Below are 18998 nucleotides of genomic sequence, written 5' to 3'. Positions count from 1 at the left end.
GTCCCGAGTGCCAGCGGCAGTGCCGGTTATTGAGGCGAGAGACTCGCGTGCGTTTCTTGCATTGCAGTTGCAAGTGGGACACTGACCTTACAAACAAAGTTGCCCTCTGTATTTTGTTTTTTTTTTTGTGTATGGAGATGGCTATCCTTGGTATGCTCCTGTTCAAAGCAGAGTTCTGTTTGGAAGTGATGGTCTGTGTTTTATTTATTGGGAGGAGTGCTCAGTCAAGACTAGTAGATCGTAACCTCCCATAGCATCAAAACAAGACTGACTAGCTCTCCAAACAGAAGAAGGCAAGTGTGAACAGATGCAAGCTGCCATGACTAGACAATAAACAAAATATATTTGATCTGCGTTACTGCTACGGTATATATAATATACCTTCAAAAATGAAGGTACTTTCCACACAAATTGGCCACTTCATGAGAGCCCATCAACTATGGCAAGGCGACAGCAGTCGCTTATTGTGGATGGCGCAAGCACAGCTTCTCTTCCATTTCTCTGACGTGTCCGAATTTTGTACATCACTTGCAGTCTTAACATAGTTCTTAGTTTTTCCCTGCAAAATGATGTAATGGTCTTCAGTATTAAGAAGAATTAGTCCTTGGGGTTATAACATGGTCCCAACTGAGCAGAACATTCAGTCATTGTGGGATTAGATGAAGAGGGAGAGCGATTTGGACAAGCCTGCATCCACAGATCTGTGGTTAATTCTCTAATATGTTTTGTAAACACCTCCCTGTCGAGTTTTTCCAAAAACTGTTCAAGTGTACATAGAAAAGTTAGTGATGTGATGCAGTTTTGAAGACAAATGGTGGTAACACCAAAAAGTGAATTTGGTTGCATTTTGCTATGTACTAGTCTGTCTTTAAAGGGGTTTTTTTGTTTGTTTTTTTTCTTCCATGAACAATATTGGCCTGGCTGCATGCTGGAATGTTTATTATTTTACTCATTTATATAGGGCCATTAATTCCACAGCGTTTTACAGACATTATCATCGCTGTCCCTGATGGGGCTCACAAACTAAATTCCCTATCAGTATGGGAGTATCCCCTCCCCTATCAGTATTCCTCCGGAGAACCCGGAGGAAACCCACGCAAACACGGGGAGAACATACAAACTCCTTGCAGAAGTTGTCCTTGGTGGGATTTGAACCCAGGACCCCAAACGCTGCAAGGGTGCAGTGCTAACAACTGAGCCACCATGCCACCCTGTAGTGTTACTTAGCTTAGTCCTCCCCACCATTTGATGGAATTGTTACTACCTCTCACTTCTGGCACATGCCTTCTTAACTGGGGTGTGTGTGTGTGTGTGTATACACTAATTAATTATTTAGTAAGTATGTGGTCATCTACTTAATTGTGAAAATGTTTGCATTTTCTTTACTAGGTGTTTGGGGAAGAGGGTTTAAACTTGAATATTGAAGACATTCAGCCACATGACTTTGGAAAAGTGGGTGAAGTTATTGTTACTAAAGATGATTCTATGCTTCTAAAAGGAAGAGGCGAAAAGGCTCAAATTGAGAAACGAATTCAAGAAATTCAAGAACAATTAGAATCTACAAATAGTGAATATGAAAAGGAAAAGTTAAATGAGAGACTGGCTAAGCTTTCTGATGGTGTAGCCGTGCTAAAGGTAATTATAGACCAGTGTCTTTTATCTTTTGATTTCTCCTCATTCTTTATTTGACCCAGTTGCTATTAGATAATCTTTACACTATTGAAAATTGCGGAGTTGTAGAATGCTAAAACTTTTTTTTACTTCCTCTCTTCTGAATTGTAGATGGGGAAAATAGAGACCGCATGGTCTCGGGCTGGTTGATTACTCAAATTAATTCACTATTTGAGGTCAGCACTGTTTTTTTTATTTTTAACAAAGTCAAATACAATTTTCCAGTCCGTCCCTCCGGACAGCACCACAGAGGTAGTCCTTCCGTGACCTATAGCGGGACAGAATCACAGAGGTTAAAAGGCACCTCCACCCTCCAGTGTTTTTCCTATTCCTTCAGGGGAGGGGATAGTTCTATGAGAGGTTGCTTCTAGAGTGAAGAGAGCCTGTGGAGCTTCGGTGTAAGGACTCAGGGGGTCGGGGGGGGATCTCTGCCTTCCCTTACCCCTGTCCGTGGCTGACACCTCTCTGAATGGAGGTCGCACCTGGAGAGGTGCGAGAATGTTAGCAGGGAGGCCACAGAGGAGGATGTTGCAGTAGTCAAGGTTGGAGATGATGATGGCATGCACAAGCAATTTAGTAGATTGAGGGTTGTGGAAAGGACTGATTCTGGAAATATTTTTGAGCTGGAGGCAACAGGAGTTGGAAAGAGTTTGAAGGACAGGGCAGAGTCGAGGGTTACTCCGAGGCAGCAGACTTCTGGTACGGGGGATAACGTGATGTCCTTTGTGATAGATCAGGTAAGGAAGATCTGTGAGATGGGGGGGAAAGATGATGAGTTCAGATTTGTCCACATTGAGGAAGCGAGAGGAGAAGGAGGATATGACTGATAAGACACTCTGGATTCTGGACAGCAGAGAGGTGACATCTGGGCCAGAGAGGTAGATCTGAGTGTCATCCACATAAAGGTGGTACTGGAATCCTTGGGACTTTGAGTTGTCCCAGGCCAAGTGTATAGATTAAGAATAGAGGTCCTAGAAAAAAGCCTTGGGGGACTCCCAACAGAGAGAGGGTGGGATGAGGAGGCAGTGTGGGAGTGGGAAATGCTGAATGTGCGGTTGGAAAGGTAAGATGAGATCCAAGATAGGGCAATGTCTTTGAAAGGAAGAGGATCTGTAGTAGGTGGCAGCGGTCAACTGTGTTGAAAGCAGAGGACAGGTCTAGAAGGAGGAGCATAGAGTATTGTCCTTTAGCTTTGGCTGTAAGTAGGTAATAATTTTGGTCAGGGCAGTCTCAGTGGAATGACTGAGACAGAAGCCAGATTGTAGACTGTCAAAGAGCAAGTTAGATGAGAGGTGGGAGGAAAGTTCAGCATGGACGTGCTGCTCCAGGAGTTTGGAAGTGAATGGGAGCAGCGCTATTGCTGGATGTAGCGGTTGGGTCAATGGTTGGCTCTTTTTAAGGATAGGCGCGTTTGTGGCATGTTTGAAAGCAGAAGAGAAGGTACCAGAAGTTAGTGATGGGTTGAAGAGATGGGTTAGTGATGGGATAAGTGTGGTGGTTAGTTTGTGGAGGAGGTGGGATTGGATGGGGTCTAGTGCACAAGTAGTGAGGTGTGATTTGGAGAGGAGACAAGCTCCCATTCAGTGACTTGCATTGTTTGCTACACACTTCAAAAATAAGATTGACCAAAGTCCTTAGCAGAGGTGAGGGAGGTTGGAGGGGGCAGTGGTGGGTGGAGGAGGGAGTTAAAAGTTTTGAATAACTGGGGTTGTAGGATAGGGAAGATACGAGGGTTGTGAAGTAGGCCTGTTTAGCAGAGGTGAGGGCAGATTTGAAAGTGAGCCAGTAGATCTAAGTGAATATGATTATAAGGGCTGGTTAGTAATGAAATTTAGTAATACATATGTGAATGCTGCTAGGTTAGAGGGCATGGAGGACCTGACAGGTTCCCTTTTTAAGCCCTTAGTGGACTGAGCCAATTTTGACCTTCACGACCAAGCCAAATTTTACAATTCAGACCAGTGTTGCTTTTTGTGGTAATAAATCAGGAACGCTTCAACAGCTCCCACTGATTCTGAGAATTTTTTTGTGACACATTGTACTTCATAATAGTGGTAAAATTTCTTCGATATGACTTGCATTTATTTATGAAACTAAAATGAAATTTTCAACTTTTAATATTTGTGCTCTTAAATCAGTTGTCACACAAAATAGTTAATAAAATTTCCCACATGTCTACTTTACATAAGCACAATTTTCCCGTCTCCCATGACGGCACACATGAGAGAGGGGATCCGCCCAGTCAGAACAGGAACCCTACTGAAGATAAAAGGGCGGTACCTCTCCCTCGCTTCAGTTGGGTTTCCTGTCCTGACAGGGACCCGTGCTGAAGACAGCAGGTCACACTTACCTGCCCCTCTCCCGTGCCGGCGTAGAAGATCAGGCTGGGCTCCTGAGCGCTGGGCGTCAGGATGGAGGAAGCGCCGTTCGCGGGTCCTCCGGGGCTCAGCGTCCGAGCGGGCGCAGGAACAGCACGGCGGGGGTCCTGGGGCTCTGCCGTGGCTGCCGCGCCGCCCTCTCCCCCTCTGCCGGTGATTCCCTACTCTGGAGCAGTTCAGGAGCGTTGAGGGAGCGGCCGCTTCCGGTTCGCGCTCCTCTGACGTCACGCGCAGTGCACGCTGGGGAAGGGGCGTGCCCGCGTGACGTCGGAGGCGGCGCCGACAATCCAAGATGGCGGCGCCCATGGTGAAGAACGCCGATTGGTGGAGAGAGATCCCGGAGGTATGGCGGGGGGGAGGGGCTGTGGGGGTAACCGGAGGAGGCGGAGAGTGCAGTGGATCCCCCTTACATAAGGGGGATGACCACAGAAGACGCACTCATGCCCAAGGCTTCAGAATGGAAGTGGGGCAAGACGAGCAGCGACAGCAGCAGCGTCAGCAGCAAGACCTCTCGCCAGATGCCAGGCCGAGCCACCAACATACCAAGAGCAGTCGCTCAAGTGGTGGGAGCGGCAGTCATAAGCGCAATCGGCATGACTCTGGGACGTCCAGGAGAAACGTCACGAGTGCATCTGAGGAGCCTCCGAGATCGGTACCCCTGATTGACAGCGGTTGTGAGTGATCTACGTGAATGTCACCCTTATGGTAATGGGGTTCCATTTTTTCTGTTTGATCACTAGGGGGCGAGGAAGGCCAGCAGCAAAACCAAAAATAGAGAATGCGCCCTATGTAAAAACCCGCTGGCAGATCAGTGGCAGAAAGATCTCTGCGCTGACTGTATTAACAGGACTATACAGGAGGAGACCCCTGATTTGGTGACTAGTCTGAAGGAGTTAATACATCAGGAGGTGAAAGGTTCCCTAAAGGCAGCCCTTAAAAAGAAAAGAAACCGTAGAAGGAGCTCCGATTCAGAGGCCTCGCCAAAGCAGAAGGGGCGGGATAGATCTTTGTCCCCCTCCACCTCCTCTTCCTCTACGCAGTCCTCAGAATCCTCCTCGGACAGCGATATAGGCGGCCGTCCATGTTTCCCAACGGAGGACGTAGAAAAACTGGTCAAGGCCATTAGAGCTACAATGGGCTTTAAAGAAGAAAAAACTCCCAAATCATTAGAGGATGTAATGTTTGGAGGACTGGAGGAAAAGCGAAAGCGTGCCTTCCCTGTAAATGATAAAATAAAAGCGCTAATTGACAGGGAATGGAAAAAGACAGAGCGGTCAGGGGGCTTACCTTCCACATCAAAGAGGAGGTACCCCTTTGACCAGAAGGACTCAGAAACCTGGGAAAAAGTCCCAAAAATTGATGGGGCTGTAGCCAGATCCTCAAAAAAGGTATCCCTACCATTAGAAGATTCTGGCGTGTTGAAAGACCCGCTTGATAAGAAAGCAGATGGGTTTCTGAAGCACATCTGGGAAGCTTCAGCAGGGGGATTGAAGCCAGCAATAGTCGGTACCTGTACCGCTCGTGCCCTCATGGTCTGGCTGCAACAAATAGAGGACCAGATCAAGGATAGAGTTCCTAGAGACCAAATTCTAGCTAGTCTAACATTGGTGCACGGAGCAGCGGCTTTCCTGGCCGATTCCTCTGCAGACTCCGCAAGATTGACAGCTAGAGCAGCAAGCCTGTCAAATGCGGCAAGACGAGCCCTGTGGCTTAAAGGGTGTCCCGGAGATTTACCCTCTAAGCACAAGTTATGTTCCATTCCATGCGATGGCCAATTCCTCTTCGGGAAAAAACTAGAAGAGATTTTGGAGCATGCGGGGGATAGGAAGAAAAGCTTTCCCCGATTTCCGGGAGAACCTAAGAAGCAGCCCTTTCGGAGGAGGAGATTTAACAGGGGTCGTCCCCTGGGAGATAGAAAAAGCTGGGACTTTAAAGAAAAAAGAGGATCGGGCTATATGTTTAAAGGGCCCTCCACTTCCTCCAAAAAATCTCCCCAATGACATTGGGCCGGAGGTAGGGGGAAGGCTTTCTCTCTTCCTTTCCGCCTGGGCAAATATCTCCCCCAGTACATGGGTCCTAAATATAATCAAGGACGGCTTAAATAAAATTCATCCGTCCGCCCAGGCATACCTTCATAATAACACCCAGAAGGAAAGCCCAAGAGCAACAGCTGGCCCTGGAGACGGAAGTCTTGGGACTAGTGAAAAAACAAGTCCTACAGGAAGTCCCAGCGCAAGAAGAAGGAAGGGGGTTCTACTCCCCCCCTCTTCTTAATACAAAAACCAGACTGCTCTTGGAGAACCATTGTCAACCTGAGGAGACTCAGTGGATAGACAATTGCTCCTTCAAAATGGAGTCAATCAACACGGCCACAAAGATCCTGTTCCAGCATTGCCTCATGGCAGTGATAGACTTAAAAGATGCCTACTATCACATCCCAATCCATCGGGAGTATCAGAGATATTTGAGAGTAGCGCTCTATATCCAGGGGCAGGTGAGACACTACTAATACGCAGCCCTTCCGTTTGGCCTGTCTACAGCCCCCAGGGTATTCACCAAAGTGATGGCCGAAGTAATGTCTTTTCTGCGATCCAGGGACATAGTGATCGTCCCATACTTAGACGACTTTCTGGTAATAGGGAGGTCGGAATCCCACTGCACACTTCAAGTGAAGGAAGTAATAGCAACTCTAGTAGGACTAGGATGGATAGTAAACATCCCCAAGTCAAGGATAACCCCAGTAAAAGAGCAATCCTTCCTAGGGTTGATATTGGACTCCGAGCAACAACGCTGCCTCCTACCAGAGAGGAAAGTGACCAAGATAAGAGGCCTAGCTCGCACAGCAATACAAAGGCCAAATATGACACTGAGGGACGCAATGTCCCTTTTAGGCTCACTGACATCATGTATACCCGCAGTAACATGGGCGCAGTACCACTTAAGGCAACTACAGTGGGAAGTCCTGTCAGCGCAGAAACAATTAAAAGGGCATTTAGAAGGCAAACTATGTCTCTCAGTGGCTGTAAGAGATTCCCTGCTCTGGTGGACTGTAGAAAAGAATCTAACAGCTGGTGTCCCGTGGCAAAAACCAGTCGAGGACATCATTACGACAGACGCGGGTGCCACAGGGTGGGGAGCACACCTGAGATCCCATACAATACAGGGGACCTGGTCCTCACTAGAAAGCGATCAGAATTCAAATGTAAAAGAACTATGGGCAGTGGAAAAAGCCGTGAAACATTTCCTTCCCTTACTTCAGGGCCGCCACACCCTGGTCATGACGGACAATCAGGCAGTAGTAGCCTACATCAATCATCAGGGGGGAACGAGATCTCGGGGCCTCATGCAAATATCAGATCTACTCTTCCAGCTAGCAGAACAACATCTTTTATCCATCACAGCATTGCACATAAAGGGGGCAGAAAATATACAAGCAGACTTCCTGAGTCACAGGCATCTAAGACAAGGGGAATGGTACCTAAACCCCCCGAGCCTTCCAACAAATAGTTCAGGCCTGGGGCAGACCAGAAATAGACCTGTTCGCTACCGCACACAACCGGAAGGTCAGGAAGTTCTGCTCGCTAAATCCAAGGGAAAACCCCTTCGCAGTAGATGCCCTACAAATACCCTGGAAGTTCATCCTGGCCTATGCATTTCCCCCGATAACAATGATCCCAGTAGTAGTCAGGAAAATCAGGGAGGATCGGGCAAGAATAATTCTTATAGCTACTTTTTGGCCGAGAAGGCCTTGGTTCTCCCTTCTGAGGCTCATGTCAGTGACAGATCCATGGATACTACCAGAGATTCCAGACCTGCTTTCCCAGGGACCAGTGGTCCACTCTCAGGTGAAGGGCTTCCATCTAGCAGCCTGGAATTTGAGGGGGCGCTACTGAGTCGCCAGGGATTCTCTCCAGGGTTAGTCTCCACCCTGTTGAAAAGTAGGAAACCAATAACATCCCAAATCTACGGTAGAACGTGGAAAAAGTTCCTAGACTTCCTGGGGGAACCTTTAGGGGATGTAGCGCCAGTGGGACCTATCCTAGAGTTCTTACAGTCGGGGCTGCAACTGGGGTTAGCCACTAACACACTCAAAGTTCAAGTCTCAGCTTTGGGGGCCCTATATGACTGCAATTTAGCAGCCAATAGGTGGGTGTCCCGGTTCATTAAGTCCTGTGGCAGGTCAAGGCCGGTCATTATCCCAAAGATACCACCTTGGGACCTGAACCTAGTTTTGGAGGCTTTAACCAAAGATCCCTTCGAACCACTACTAGAGCTGTCACCAAAGCTACTTACACTTAAAACGGTCTTACTGGTAGCCTTAACGTCAGCGACTTACAAGCTCTGTCTATATGTCCTCCTTATACACAGATCTTGGATGACCGAGTGGTTCTAAGACCAGACCCGGCCTATCTCCCCAAGGTAGTCCAAAAGTTTCATAGGACTCAGGAGATCTCTTTGCCGTCGTTCTGTAACAATCCCAGAAACCCGGGGGAGCAAAAGTTCCATACATTAGATGTAAGAAGAGCCATAATACAATATATGTCAATAACTAGTCAGTGGAGGAAAGATCAGTCCCTTTTTGTAGCCTTTCAGGGTAGTAGAAAGGGGCACGGGGTAGCTAAAAGTACCATTGCCAGATGGATCAGGGAGGCCATTATGTTATCCTACTCCGCAAGTGGCGCTCCGGTTCCAGAAGGCATCAAGGCTCACTCCACCAGAGCTGTGGCTACCTCCTGGACAGAGAAGGCTGAGGTATCGATTGAGCAAATTTGTAAAGCCGCTACTTGGTCCTCACCTTCCACCTTTTTTAAACACTACCGACTTGATCTGTCTTCCTCTACTGACCTAACCTTTGGTAGAAGGGTGCTGCAAGCGGTGGTCCCTCCCTAAGGTGTCTTATTCTACAAAAGTCTCTCATGTGTGCCGTCATGGGAGACGGGAAAACACCAAGGTTACTTACCGGTAGCCGGTTTTTCCGGAGCCCATGACGGCACCTGTATATTCCCCCCCTTTTCACTCCTTTGGTGTGCACTTTAGTTTGGGTGTTTTTTTAGTTAGATATAATGTGGTGATAGTTTTACCATGTGTACTAACTCGGGGGGCCTCTCATGCTCTGTAAACCAACTGAAGCGAGGGAGAGGTACCGCCCTTTTATCTTCAGTAGGGTTCCTGTCCAGACTGGGCGGATCCCCTCTCTCATGTGTGCCATCATGGGCTCCGGAAAAACCGGCTACCGGTAAGTAACCTTGGTGTTTTGGAAGCACAAATTTTTTGGTTAGCGAGTTATAAGAGTTAAAAGTTGACCAGTGATTTCTCATTTTTACAACAAAATTTACAAAACCATTTTTTTTTAGGCTGGTTTCACATTTGCGTTTTTTTTTTTCCCGCGGTATTTTAGCGCTAAATAGCGCATGCGTTTTTTTTCCCTATACTTTGCATGGGATGCGCTTATGTGCGCATACACATGCGTTTGTACGCGTTTTACCGCGCATGCGTTTTTTTTGCGGTATGCGCTCGGGCGCACAAAATGCAACCTGTTGCATTTTTTGAGCGTCCGACTTGCCTCAAAAAAAACGCATGAGCGCGCTATGCGTTTTTTTACAGCAAGACACCCATTATAAGTCTATGGTGAGCATATGTGCGCATTGGCATGCTTATGTATGCGTTTTTTTGCACATGCGTTTTTTTTTTACCATTAGTTTAGACAATGGAATTTAGGGGTTTGGGTTAGAGTTAGGGTCAGGGTCAGGGTTAGGGTTAGGGTCAGGGTATGGTTTGGTTAAGGGTCAGGGTTAGGGTTAGGATCAGGGTATGGTTTGGTTAAGGGTTAGGGTCAGGGTTTAGGGTTTGGGTTAGGGTTAAGTATGGTTTGGTTAAGGGTCAGGGTTAGGGTTAGTAAAGTCATGGTTTGGGTTAGTGTGAGGGGCCACCTAATGTTGGAAAAAAACGCAAACGCGGTAAAAACGCATACAAACGCATAAAAACGCTGCGTTTTTTTCATGCATGCTCATAAAAATGCTTGAAAAAAACGCAGCAGTTGTATGCTTTTGTATGCGTTTTTTCAATGCGTTTTTTTGCGGGGAAAAAGGCGCTGCAAAAAAAAGCAAGTGTGAAACTAGCCTTAGGGATCACCTTACGTTTGAAGTCACTTTGAAGGGTCTATATGGCAGAAAATACAAAAGTGACACCATTTTAAAAACTGCACCCCTCAAGCTACTCAAAACTTCAGGTGTTTCACAGGCGCAGAAGCAACGTGGAAGGAAAAAATGAACATTTAAATTTTTCAGTCACAAAAATGATCTTTTAGCAACATTTTTTTTTTTATTTTCCCAAGAGTAACAGGAAAAATTGGAGCCCAAAAGTTGTCCAATTTGTCCCGAGTACGCTGATATCCCATATGGGGGGGGGGCACTGTTTGGGTGCACGGCGGGGCTCGGAAGGGAAGGAGCGACGTTCGACTTTTTCAGCCAAAAAGTGACTGGAATTGCAATTGGACGCCATGTCGCAATTGACGAGCCCCTGATGTGCCTAAACAGTGGAAACCCCCCACAAGTGACCCAATTTTGGAAATTAGACTCCCTAGGGAACCTGTTATGAATGGGTCACCGAGGAGGAAACCAAAACCAAGCTAAGTCACAGAAAACCAGAGAGGTTGGTAACTACGCGGATTGCAGACCCCTGATCCTAACCACACAACTAACATCAGCCGTGGAGCGAACCTACGATGATTCTAGATGCCTCGTCACAGCCGGAGGACTAAATAAGCCTGAAGCAAGAAAAGGGGAAATCTAAAACTGCCCCAGAGCAGACCCCAAAGGAATAGCCCCCACACAGGTATTGACGGTGAGGCAAGATGAAAACACGAACACAGGTAGGAAAATAGGCTGAGCAAACGATGGGGCCCACACTAACTAGAAAGGAAAGGAAAGATATTGTCTGCAATCATGCCAAAAAACCCTGCAAAAATGTCCAACACTTCTGATCGCAAAAAAAAAACCCCTGAAGTCACTAGACTTCACCCACTATATCAGCACTCTGGCATATTCTGAGAACAGAGCAAAAAGAGGCCAATCTAATAAGGGACAAAAAGCAAACTGGCACATACAGTGACATAAGAGTGGAAATTCAGCAGAGCCCCAGCCGGGGCTGGCTGACCACACAAAAAACTGAATAGACCAAACCAAATCAAATGTGAACATTCGCAAAGACAACTTAGCTTGAGAAGGCAGGAACTGAGCTGGAAACTAAGACCTCAGGAGACAGGAAAAAATCTCCAGCATGGGAATAGGGAGTCAGCTGTCTTAAATCCAGTCTGAGACTCCAGATGTCCAATCCTCTTCCTCATTATCAGGTGGCAGGTCTCTGTTAATTAGATCAGCTTCATTACCTCCTGCCACCACCAGAGGGAGCCCGGAAAGAGAACTCACAACTCCTCTGTCAGCACAACCAGCTCCCTCACCAGAAACCAGAGGCAGACCAGAAAATGAGTTCACAACAGGAACCCTAGTGTGGTGAGCACTTTGAACCCCCAAGGGCTTCACAGAAGTTTATAACGCCCGGGCGTGAAAATAAAAAATATTTTTTCCACAAACATGAACATTTAGTCCCCAATATTTAATTTTCCCAAGGGTAACAGGAGAAACTGGACCCCAAAAGTTGTCCAATTGGTCCTGAGTATGCTGGTACCCCATATGTGAGGGTAAAACTGTTTTGGCACACGTCAAGGCTCGAAAGCGAAGTAGTAACGTTTTGGAATGCAGACTGATGGAATGTTCTGCGGGCGTCATGTTCCGGTTGCAGAGCCCCTGATGTGCCTTAACAGTAGAAACCCCCCCCCCCACAAGTGACCATATTTTTGAAACTAGACCCCCTAAGGAACTTATCTAGATGTGTGATGAGAACTTTGAACCCTCAAGTGTTTCGTTAAAGTTTATAATACCTGGGCGTGAAAATAAAAAATCCTATTTTTTTTTTATTTTTTTTTTGTCCACAAAAATGATCTTTTAGTCCCCAATTTTTAATTTTCCCAAGGGTAAAGGAGAAATTGGACCCAAAAGAGAAAAACGGTTTGGGCACACGTTGGGGCTCGAAAGGGAAGTAGTGACGTTTTGGAATGCAGACTGGTGGAATGGTCTGCGGGCGTCATGTTCCGTTTGCAGAGCCCCTGATGTGTCTAAACAGTAAAAAAAAAAAAAACCCCACAAGTGACATTTTAGAAATGACCCTCAAGGAACTTATCTAGATGTGCCCCCTTTGGAACTAATCTGTTTCCTGCAAAGTAAATTAGAAGTGCATGGAGGTGCGGTACAATTTGAAGCTATTCTTCATACACAGGCCAGGTTTTTTGGGGCAGGTGCCGCATTGATAAATGGTGTCCTTGCGTATTCCCCTTTTGTAACGCACTCTGCACCTTTTTTGCGGCTTACCTTTTCTTCCAGTTGGCGGGACCACCCCCAGAAAATGCTGACCTGGTACGACCGATCCTTCCTGAGTGCCAAATATCAGGGCCTTAACCGCTACCTCCTGGAACTGAAGGTACGACTTATCAGTGTGGCGTGCACATTGTGACAGCAGGAAAGCGTTGAGCATTGCCGTTTGTACAATGTGCACGGCCTGCTTTTTGTACCACACCCTGGCCTTCCTCAAAGCATTGTACAGTTGGAGGAGTTGATCGGAGAGATCAACGCGCCCCCCCATGTTTTTGTTGTACCCCACTGCACAGGTCAGTTTGCTGACCTGTGTAGAGGTACCCCGTACGGTGCTGAGGGCGCTGCCATCACAGTGTATATTGGTCAAGAGAAGGACATCCTTCTTGTCCTTGTACTTGACCACCAGCAGGTGGTCATTACATTGGGCTCTGCTCTCACATTTTCTGAGCATCTACCCAAGTAGCACCTTCGGGAGGTCTCTCTGATTTTTGCGGACTGTACCTCAGGCTGCGGTACCTCACGCAGAGAGGGATGCTGGTATAAAAGTTATCGGTGTAGAGGTGATAACCTTTATCCAACAGTGAGTGCACCAAATCCCACACAATTTTCCCACTCATTCCCAGGACAGGAGGACACTCAGAGGGTTCAATCCTAGTGTCCTTTCCTTTGTATACTCTAACCTTTAGGTGTACCCTGAGGTGCTCACACAGTTCGTAGAGTTTGATTCCGTCCCTGGCCCTCTTACTGGGCAGGTACTGATGGAATCCGAGCCTTCCCTTAAAATGAACTAAGGACTTATCCACGCAGATATCCCTTTTGGGGACGTACACTTCAGCAAACTTTTTGTTGAAATGTTTGATGACCGGCCGAACATTGAACAGATAGTCAAAGTTGGGGTCATCTCGTGCAGGACACTGTGCATTATCGGTATAATGCAGGAATTTGTGGATGGCCTCAAAACGTGTCCGGGCCATGACCATTTGGAACACTGGAGTGTTATATAAAATATCAACACTCCAATATTGCCGAAGTTCTCTTCAGGATCTCCATGTGGAGGACCAGGCCCCAAAACTGCATCATTTCAAATGCATCTACAGGAGACCAGTTAGAATATGATGAACCGGGGTTTTGTGCCAAAAATTGACGCACGTACAAATTAGTTTGCTCCTCCATGAGGTTCATAAAATCCTCAGAGAAAAAAAACTTTGAAAAAGTCAATTTCTGTGAGACCGGTGGTTTCAAACTTGAGTTTTGATTGTGCCACAAAATCAGGAATCGGTGGCTCGTAAATTTTCTGGGGGTCAAGGTCCACACAGGGTCCGTAATGGGGTGCTCTGGTTCAGGTTCTCCAATGGCGGGCGCTGCCTCATCTTCTGTCCTGGGGCCTCTGCGTGGCGGTTATGCAGGACATGAGGATGAAGAATCGGGAAAGTATAAAAATGTGGGATCCTCTCCCTCGCTATTGGTGCCGGAGGCAAGGAAAGAATATACCTCCTCCACTAAATAGCGCTGTTGGGGCGAACCTGATGTGACTTTTTTTTTTTTTTTTTTTTGTGTGAATATGGTGCTTGGGTGTACTTTATTGATAACTATGTGTATGTGTGGGGGGATAGTGATTGGTGCAAACCTAATCTGAAAAGAAAAAGCTAAAAGAAAAAAGCAAATAGGGAGAAAAAAATACCTGTGAAAAGAAGTCTAAAACAGCAGGCCCTAGCTCTGATAGGTGAACTGCGTCCCTTATCAAAATTCGGCGGCTGCTGGGTGTGCGCACCGGTGTAGTCCATGGAGGGCGAGGTGGGTGGGGAAAAAAAGGAAAACTGCAGGCACAAGCTCTGATAAGTGAACTGCGTCACTTATCAAAGTTTGGCAGCTGCGGGATGTGTACGGAGTTGGCGTAAAGGGGGCTGAGGGGGAAAAAAGCAAGCATGAGTGTTGACAGTTCACTTTTTTTTTTCTTTTTTTTTTCTTCAGCAGGGATTGTGGTGTTACAGGCTGTTGTGGCACCACAATACCCAGCACAGGAGCTCTTGCTGTGTGACTGCCCTGCAAGAATCCTCAGCTAGTGAGGACTCCTGCAGAGCAGTCACAGGCAGGTTAGAGACAGGTCACAGAGTGGTCACACCGCTGCTGTGACCTGTCATTGATGGGATCGAATAATCACATAGATCCCACCAATCACTGCTCTGCCTGGTGACCACGGCAACTGCCTAGGATCGCTCCAATCCTAGGCAGATCACAGCCAGGACACCAGCAGGGCACAGAGCGGTGACCGCAGCTGTGCCCTGTGATTGGCACGATCGATGTCACTGTCGATCAGCTCCTGCAGACCCTGCTTGTCCTGGCCTAGGATCTGTGCTATTACAGCACCGATCCAATCCAGGCTGGTACCGGCAGGGCACAGCGTGGTAATACCGCTGCTGTTCCCTGCGATTGGCGATCGTGCCTATCCGGGGGGAAGTTTTGCCGGTGCCTGGCAATGCCAGGCACTGGCCTAGGATTGAATGCATCGGTACTCAATTCTAGCCTGGGACATCATTGTTTCAGCAGCTCCGATTGGCTGAAACAATGAGAAGGGCTGTACAGAATTGAAAAGCCAATCACAGCGTTTGGGAGGGCGTCGGAATGCCATAAAGTACTATCCTATCCGTGGGAATTAAGTCCCAGGTCACATGGACGGGATAGTACGTCATGGCAGAAAGGGGTTAATGAAGAATCATATTTCTTCTGTAGTTTTTTTATTTTTTGTTTTTTTTTGTTTTTTTTTTTTAAAGGGAATGTGTCACGTTCTTATATTAATAAAAAAAAAAAAATTGTTAAATTCCTTAGTTTTAGAACATTTATTTTCAGGTGCACATTTTTTTTTTTTTTTTTGCATCCACTGGGGGCAGCCATTTTGCTTTGCAAGAGTGTAAGAGTCACTGCATGACATTTAAACTCTGCAAATACGGCTGCCCTGAGCATAGACTTGAGCGGTCGGATGCTGACTCTATGTATAACTCTGCAGCCGCATTAGCTGTGAACTGGGAACACCTCTGTGGGCTGCCCAATCCACAGCTCTAGGTGTGGCTGGGCGCCATTTTACTGTAGCCCATCGCTTACCCGATGTTTTTTGGAGCTGTAACCGGAAGTTGAAGCAGTTCACTTCCGATATCACAGATCTTGTGGAGGGATAGAGAAGTGTCGACATCGTTCATCCCACCCCTGCTCTGGCTCTGCTCCCATACTCTCTCTCCCACCCTCCACTTCACCCCTCCATCTTATATTTTGGCCTGTGCAGTAAAGATTCATGCCTGGCCATTCACAAAACGCAGCCCTGACCCTGCTACATTCAATCTAACAGAGTGACCGACGGTCACACTCCTGTCCTGCAGTGTTCAGCCCGCTCGCTCCTGGCCTTGCTGTTGTCAGCTTCTTCCAAGATCTTCACCGCTGGCAGCTCTGCTCCCTAGTCCACTCTTTTCCGCTTGCTGTCCTCTGAAAACACCACGGTCCACTTCCTGTTTGCACTGTGATCTATCGCAACCAGTTGGTAGTCACCAAGAAAATGCCTTGTCTCTAGTCTTCATTCTGTCCCCTCCTCTTTTGGGAGTAGTATAATACCAAAAAGGGGAGGGAAACATTGATGTCTCTAGGTACTGCTCCAATTTTGCAGCCAACTTAAAGCTAGTAAGCAATTAGTGTAGCTGCTTGAGGTCTACATAGGAAGATGCTCCCCCTAGCTGCAAGTATAAGTATTTTTTTTTTGTATAATTGATATTTTTCATATTGCAGTGTTTGAAATCATTGCAAACACTGCATTAAAAATGTTGAAATAATATTTAAATGTTATTTTCACAAAGAAAAAAATTGGCACCTTCCCTTTAAAGGGAATCTTGTCCCACTGAGGGATCAGTTTGACATTTTGATTTAGTGTAATATGCTAAAATGCAGCATATTAGATGGAAGGAAGTGTGTTAGACTCCTCTTATGGCTTGGACTAACAGACCACAATAGCTAGCTGACCCCAGCAATTTTTTGGCCTCTGGTTGCCATCGTCGCACTATGATCACTTTTTGGGGACTTTCATGGGATTCTGCTGCTACTGTCTGCGAGGTCTAAGGCTAGTTTCACCCTAGCGTTACCGGGCGTAGCACACGGCCGCCGCTAAGCTTCGCGCCCCCCCCCCCGGCCACGCCCCCTCCCGTCAGCTCCTCCTCTGATCGCATGACGCTGCATGCGATCAGCGTACCCTATATTTAGCGTTGGGTACGCTGGTCGTGCGCTGGTACACTTTTGCCGGTGCTTGCGCCTAGCGCACAAAAATGCTACACAGGGAGCTTAGCGGTGGCTATGTGCTACGCCCGGTAACGCTAGTGTGAAACTAGCCTAAGAGGTTAAACAATCATGATTGTGTGTTAGCATTGAGCGTGACCTCTGCATCAGCCCAGAGTTAACATATTGGGTGGGGTCTCCATTCACTTATTCCTTTAGCATGATAAAATGTTACTGCATCTTCAGACAGTCTGTCAGCATAGAATTACTGTTCAAACCAAGTATTGCCAAATGGAAAAACCTTTACGTGCACTTTCCTAACGACATGTCTTTAGGGTCACTGTTTAGTTAAATCAATTTTTTTTTTTACTACAGGTTGGTGGAACCAGTGATGTGGAAGTTAATGAAAAAAAAGACAGAGTAACCGATGCATTAAATGCAACCCGAGCTGCTGTAGAAGAAGGCATTGTGTTGGGAGGTGGTTGTGCCTTACTTCGTTGTATTCCTGCTCTGGACACTTTGACTCCATCAAATGAAGATCAAAAAATAGGTATGTTTTAACCCCTTTACCCCCAAGGGTGGTTTGCACGTTAATGACCGGGCCAATTTTTACAATTCTGACCACTGTCCCTTTATGAGGTAATAACTCTGGAACGCTTCCATGGATCCTGGTGATTCTGACTTCTTTTCTCGTGACATATTATATTTCATGTTAGTGGTAAAATTTCATTCATATAACTTGCGTTAATTTGTGAAAAAATGGAAATTTGGCGAAAACTTTTATGCCCTTCAATTTTTATGCCCTTAAATCACAGAGAGATGGCACACAAAAAACTTAATAAATAACATTTCTCCTATGCCTCATTGGAGGACACAGACAGTGAGTGTTATGCTGCTGGCCACTAGGAGGACACTTGAGTAAACCAGAAAAAAAGTTAGCTCCTCCCCTGCAGTATACACCCTCTCGCTGGCTGAGATTTCTCCAGTTCTTTGCTTAGTGTCTGTAGGAGGCGCTTGGGTCTCGTTTCAGACCCCACCGTTTTTATTTTATTTTTGAATTTTCTGTAAATTTTTATTTTTTAATTAACGGAGTGAAGGGGGCAACGGTTCCTTTCTACGGCCCGCTCTCCCCCAAACCAACAACAGGCAAGCACGCGGAGTATACCTCCCCGTACACGTTCCTGCGACGAATGGGGCTGATTCCTCTGACTATGGTTCCCTTACGGTCGGTACTCCACGAATACGAGGGCAAGCACAACAGGACGTAGCACAGTAGTGCATGGAGAAGGACTTGAGCAGCGCTTTTTCGGATGCCCTGAATCGGCCCCAGAGCTCTCCATCCCCCTACCACAGGGTGGGTCGATTGAGCAATACCCCTTTAAGACCTCCTCCAGCTCCGCTACATCGCCTGGAGGATGAGACACGCACCTGCTGCTGGAAGACCCCGGACAGTGACGACCTGCCTGAGCACAGGAGTGGAGGTATGGGGTCTGGTCCTGCCCCCCGTCAGAAGCGCTGACTTAACGTCAGCGGCGGTGCACCAGCGCCCCATTACTTACGAGATGCGCAATTCTAATCTCGGGGGCCATGTCCTAAGCTGCCGTTTCAGGAGCGCTATGCCTGCTTTCGATAGCCGGATACCGGGTGACACCACAGGGCCACAGGTTTTCCTCCTGGGGGACACAGCACAGGACCGTGGGTAAGCTGCATCTGCCCTCAGATTAAAATTTAACCCCTTCCCGGCACATACCCTGCAGCTGCAGACAGACTGCCGTTAACTCTTTCAGGAGCGCTATGCCTCAATCTAAGGAGGCTAAACGGGCTGTTAAGCACACTGCGTTTTTTACCGTGTACCACTTGCAAATCTGCCTTAACCAGTGCACAGACTAATCCGTTATGCACGGACTGCGACCCGGACTGCTCCCTGTCCTGCGCTCCACCGTCACTTGCCGCCGCTGCTGCCGGGCCTCATGTGTTTAGTACCCCTGAGGGGGCTGCATCCCTGTCATGGGCAGTGGAGTCTCTGACACAGGGTATATTCTCGTTCCGGGAGGACTCTTTAAGTCAGAAAGCGTCCTCACCTCCCGAGGGGGGGCTCTGGTGTCGGCCGGGAACCGTCCACCAGCAGGGGCCATACTCGTCCAAGGGATGGTCAGGTCTCTAGAAAGCGGACCCATGACGCGTCCCCTAGTCACGTTCGTGCCTCAGCATCTCGGCGACTCCTGTCTCTCGCTACCCCTCTCCCTGAGGTTCACAGCGAGCACGACTC

At 47.4% G+C, this 18998-nt stretch overlaps 1 protein-coding gene across 1 annotated transcript in view; it reads left to right on the top strand.

Moving 5' to 3' along the window:
• HSPD1 (heat shock protein family D (Hsp60) member 1) overlaps nucleotides 1-18998 on the top strand; it is a 163676-nt gene that overhangs the window by 72367 nt on the left and 72311 nt on the right. Inside the window, exons 9-10 of the mRNA XM_073558160.1 lie at nucleotides 1390-1635; nucleotides 17105-17279. Of these exons, the coding sequence (XP_073414261.1) occupies nucleotides 1390-1635; nucleotides 17105-17279 (421 nt within the window). The remainder of the gene's footprint in view (nucleotides 1-1389; nucleotides 1636-17104; nucleotides 17280-18998) is intronic.

Source organism: Dendrobates tinctorius, unplaced genomic scaffold, assembly GCF_039654945.1.
Source record: "Dendrobates tinctorius isolate UK_male_01 unplaced genomic scaffold, ASM3965494v1 ptg000254l, whole genome shotgun sequence".
NCBI classification, from domain to species: domain Eukaryota; kingdom Metazoa; phylum Chordata; class Amphibia; order Anura; family Dendrobatidae; genus Dendrobates; species Dendrobates tinctorius.
This window is presented reverse-complemented; position numbering and strand designations above follow the sequence as displayed.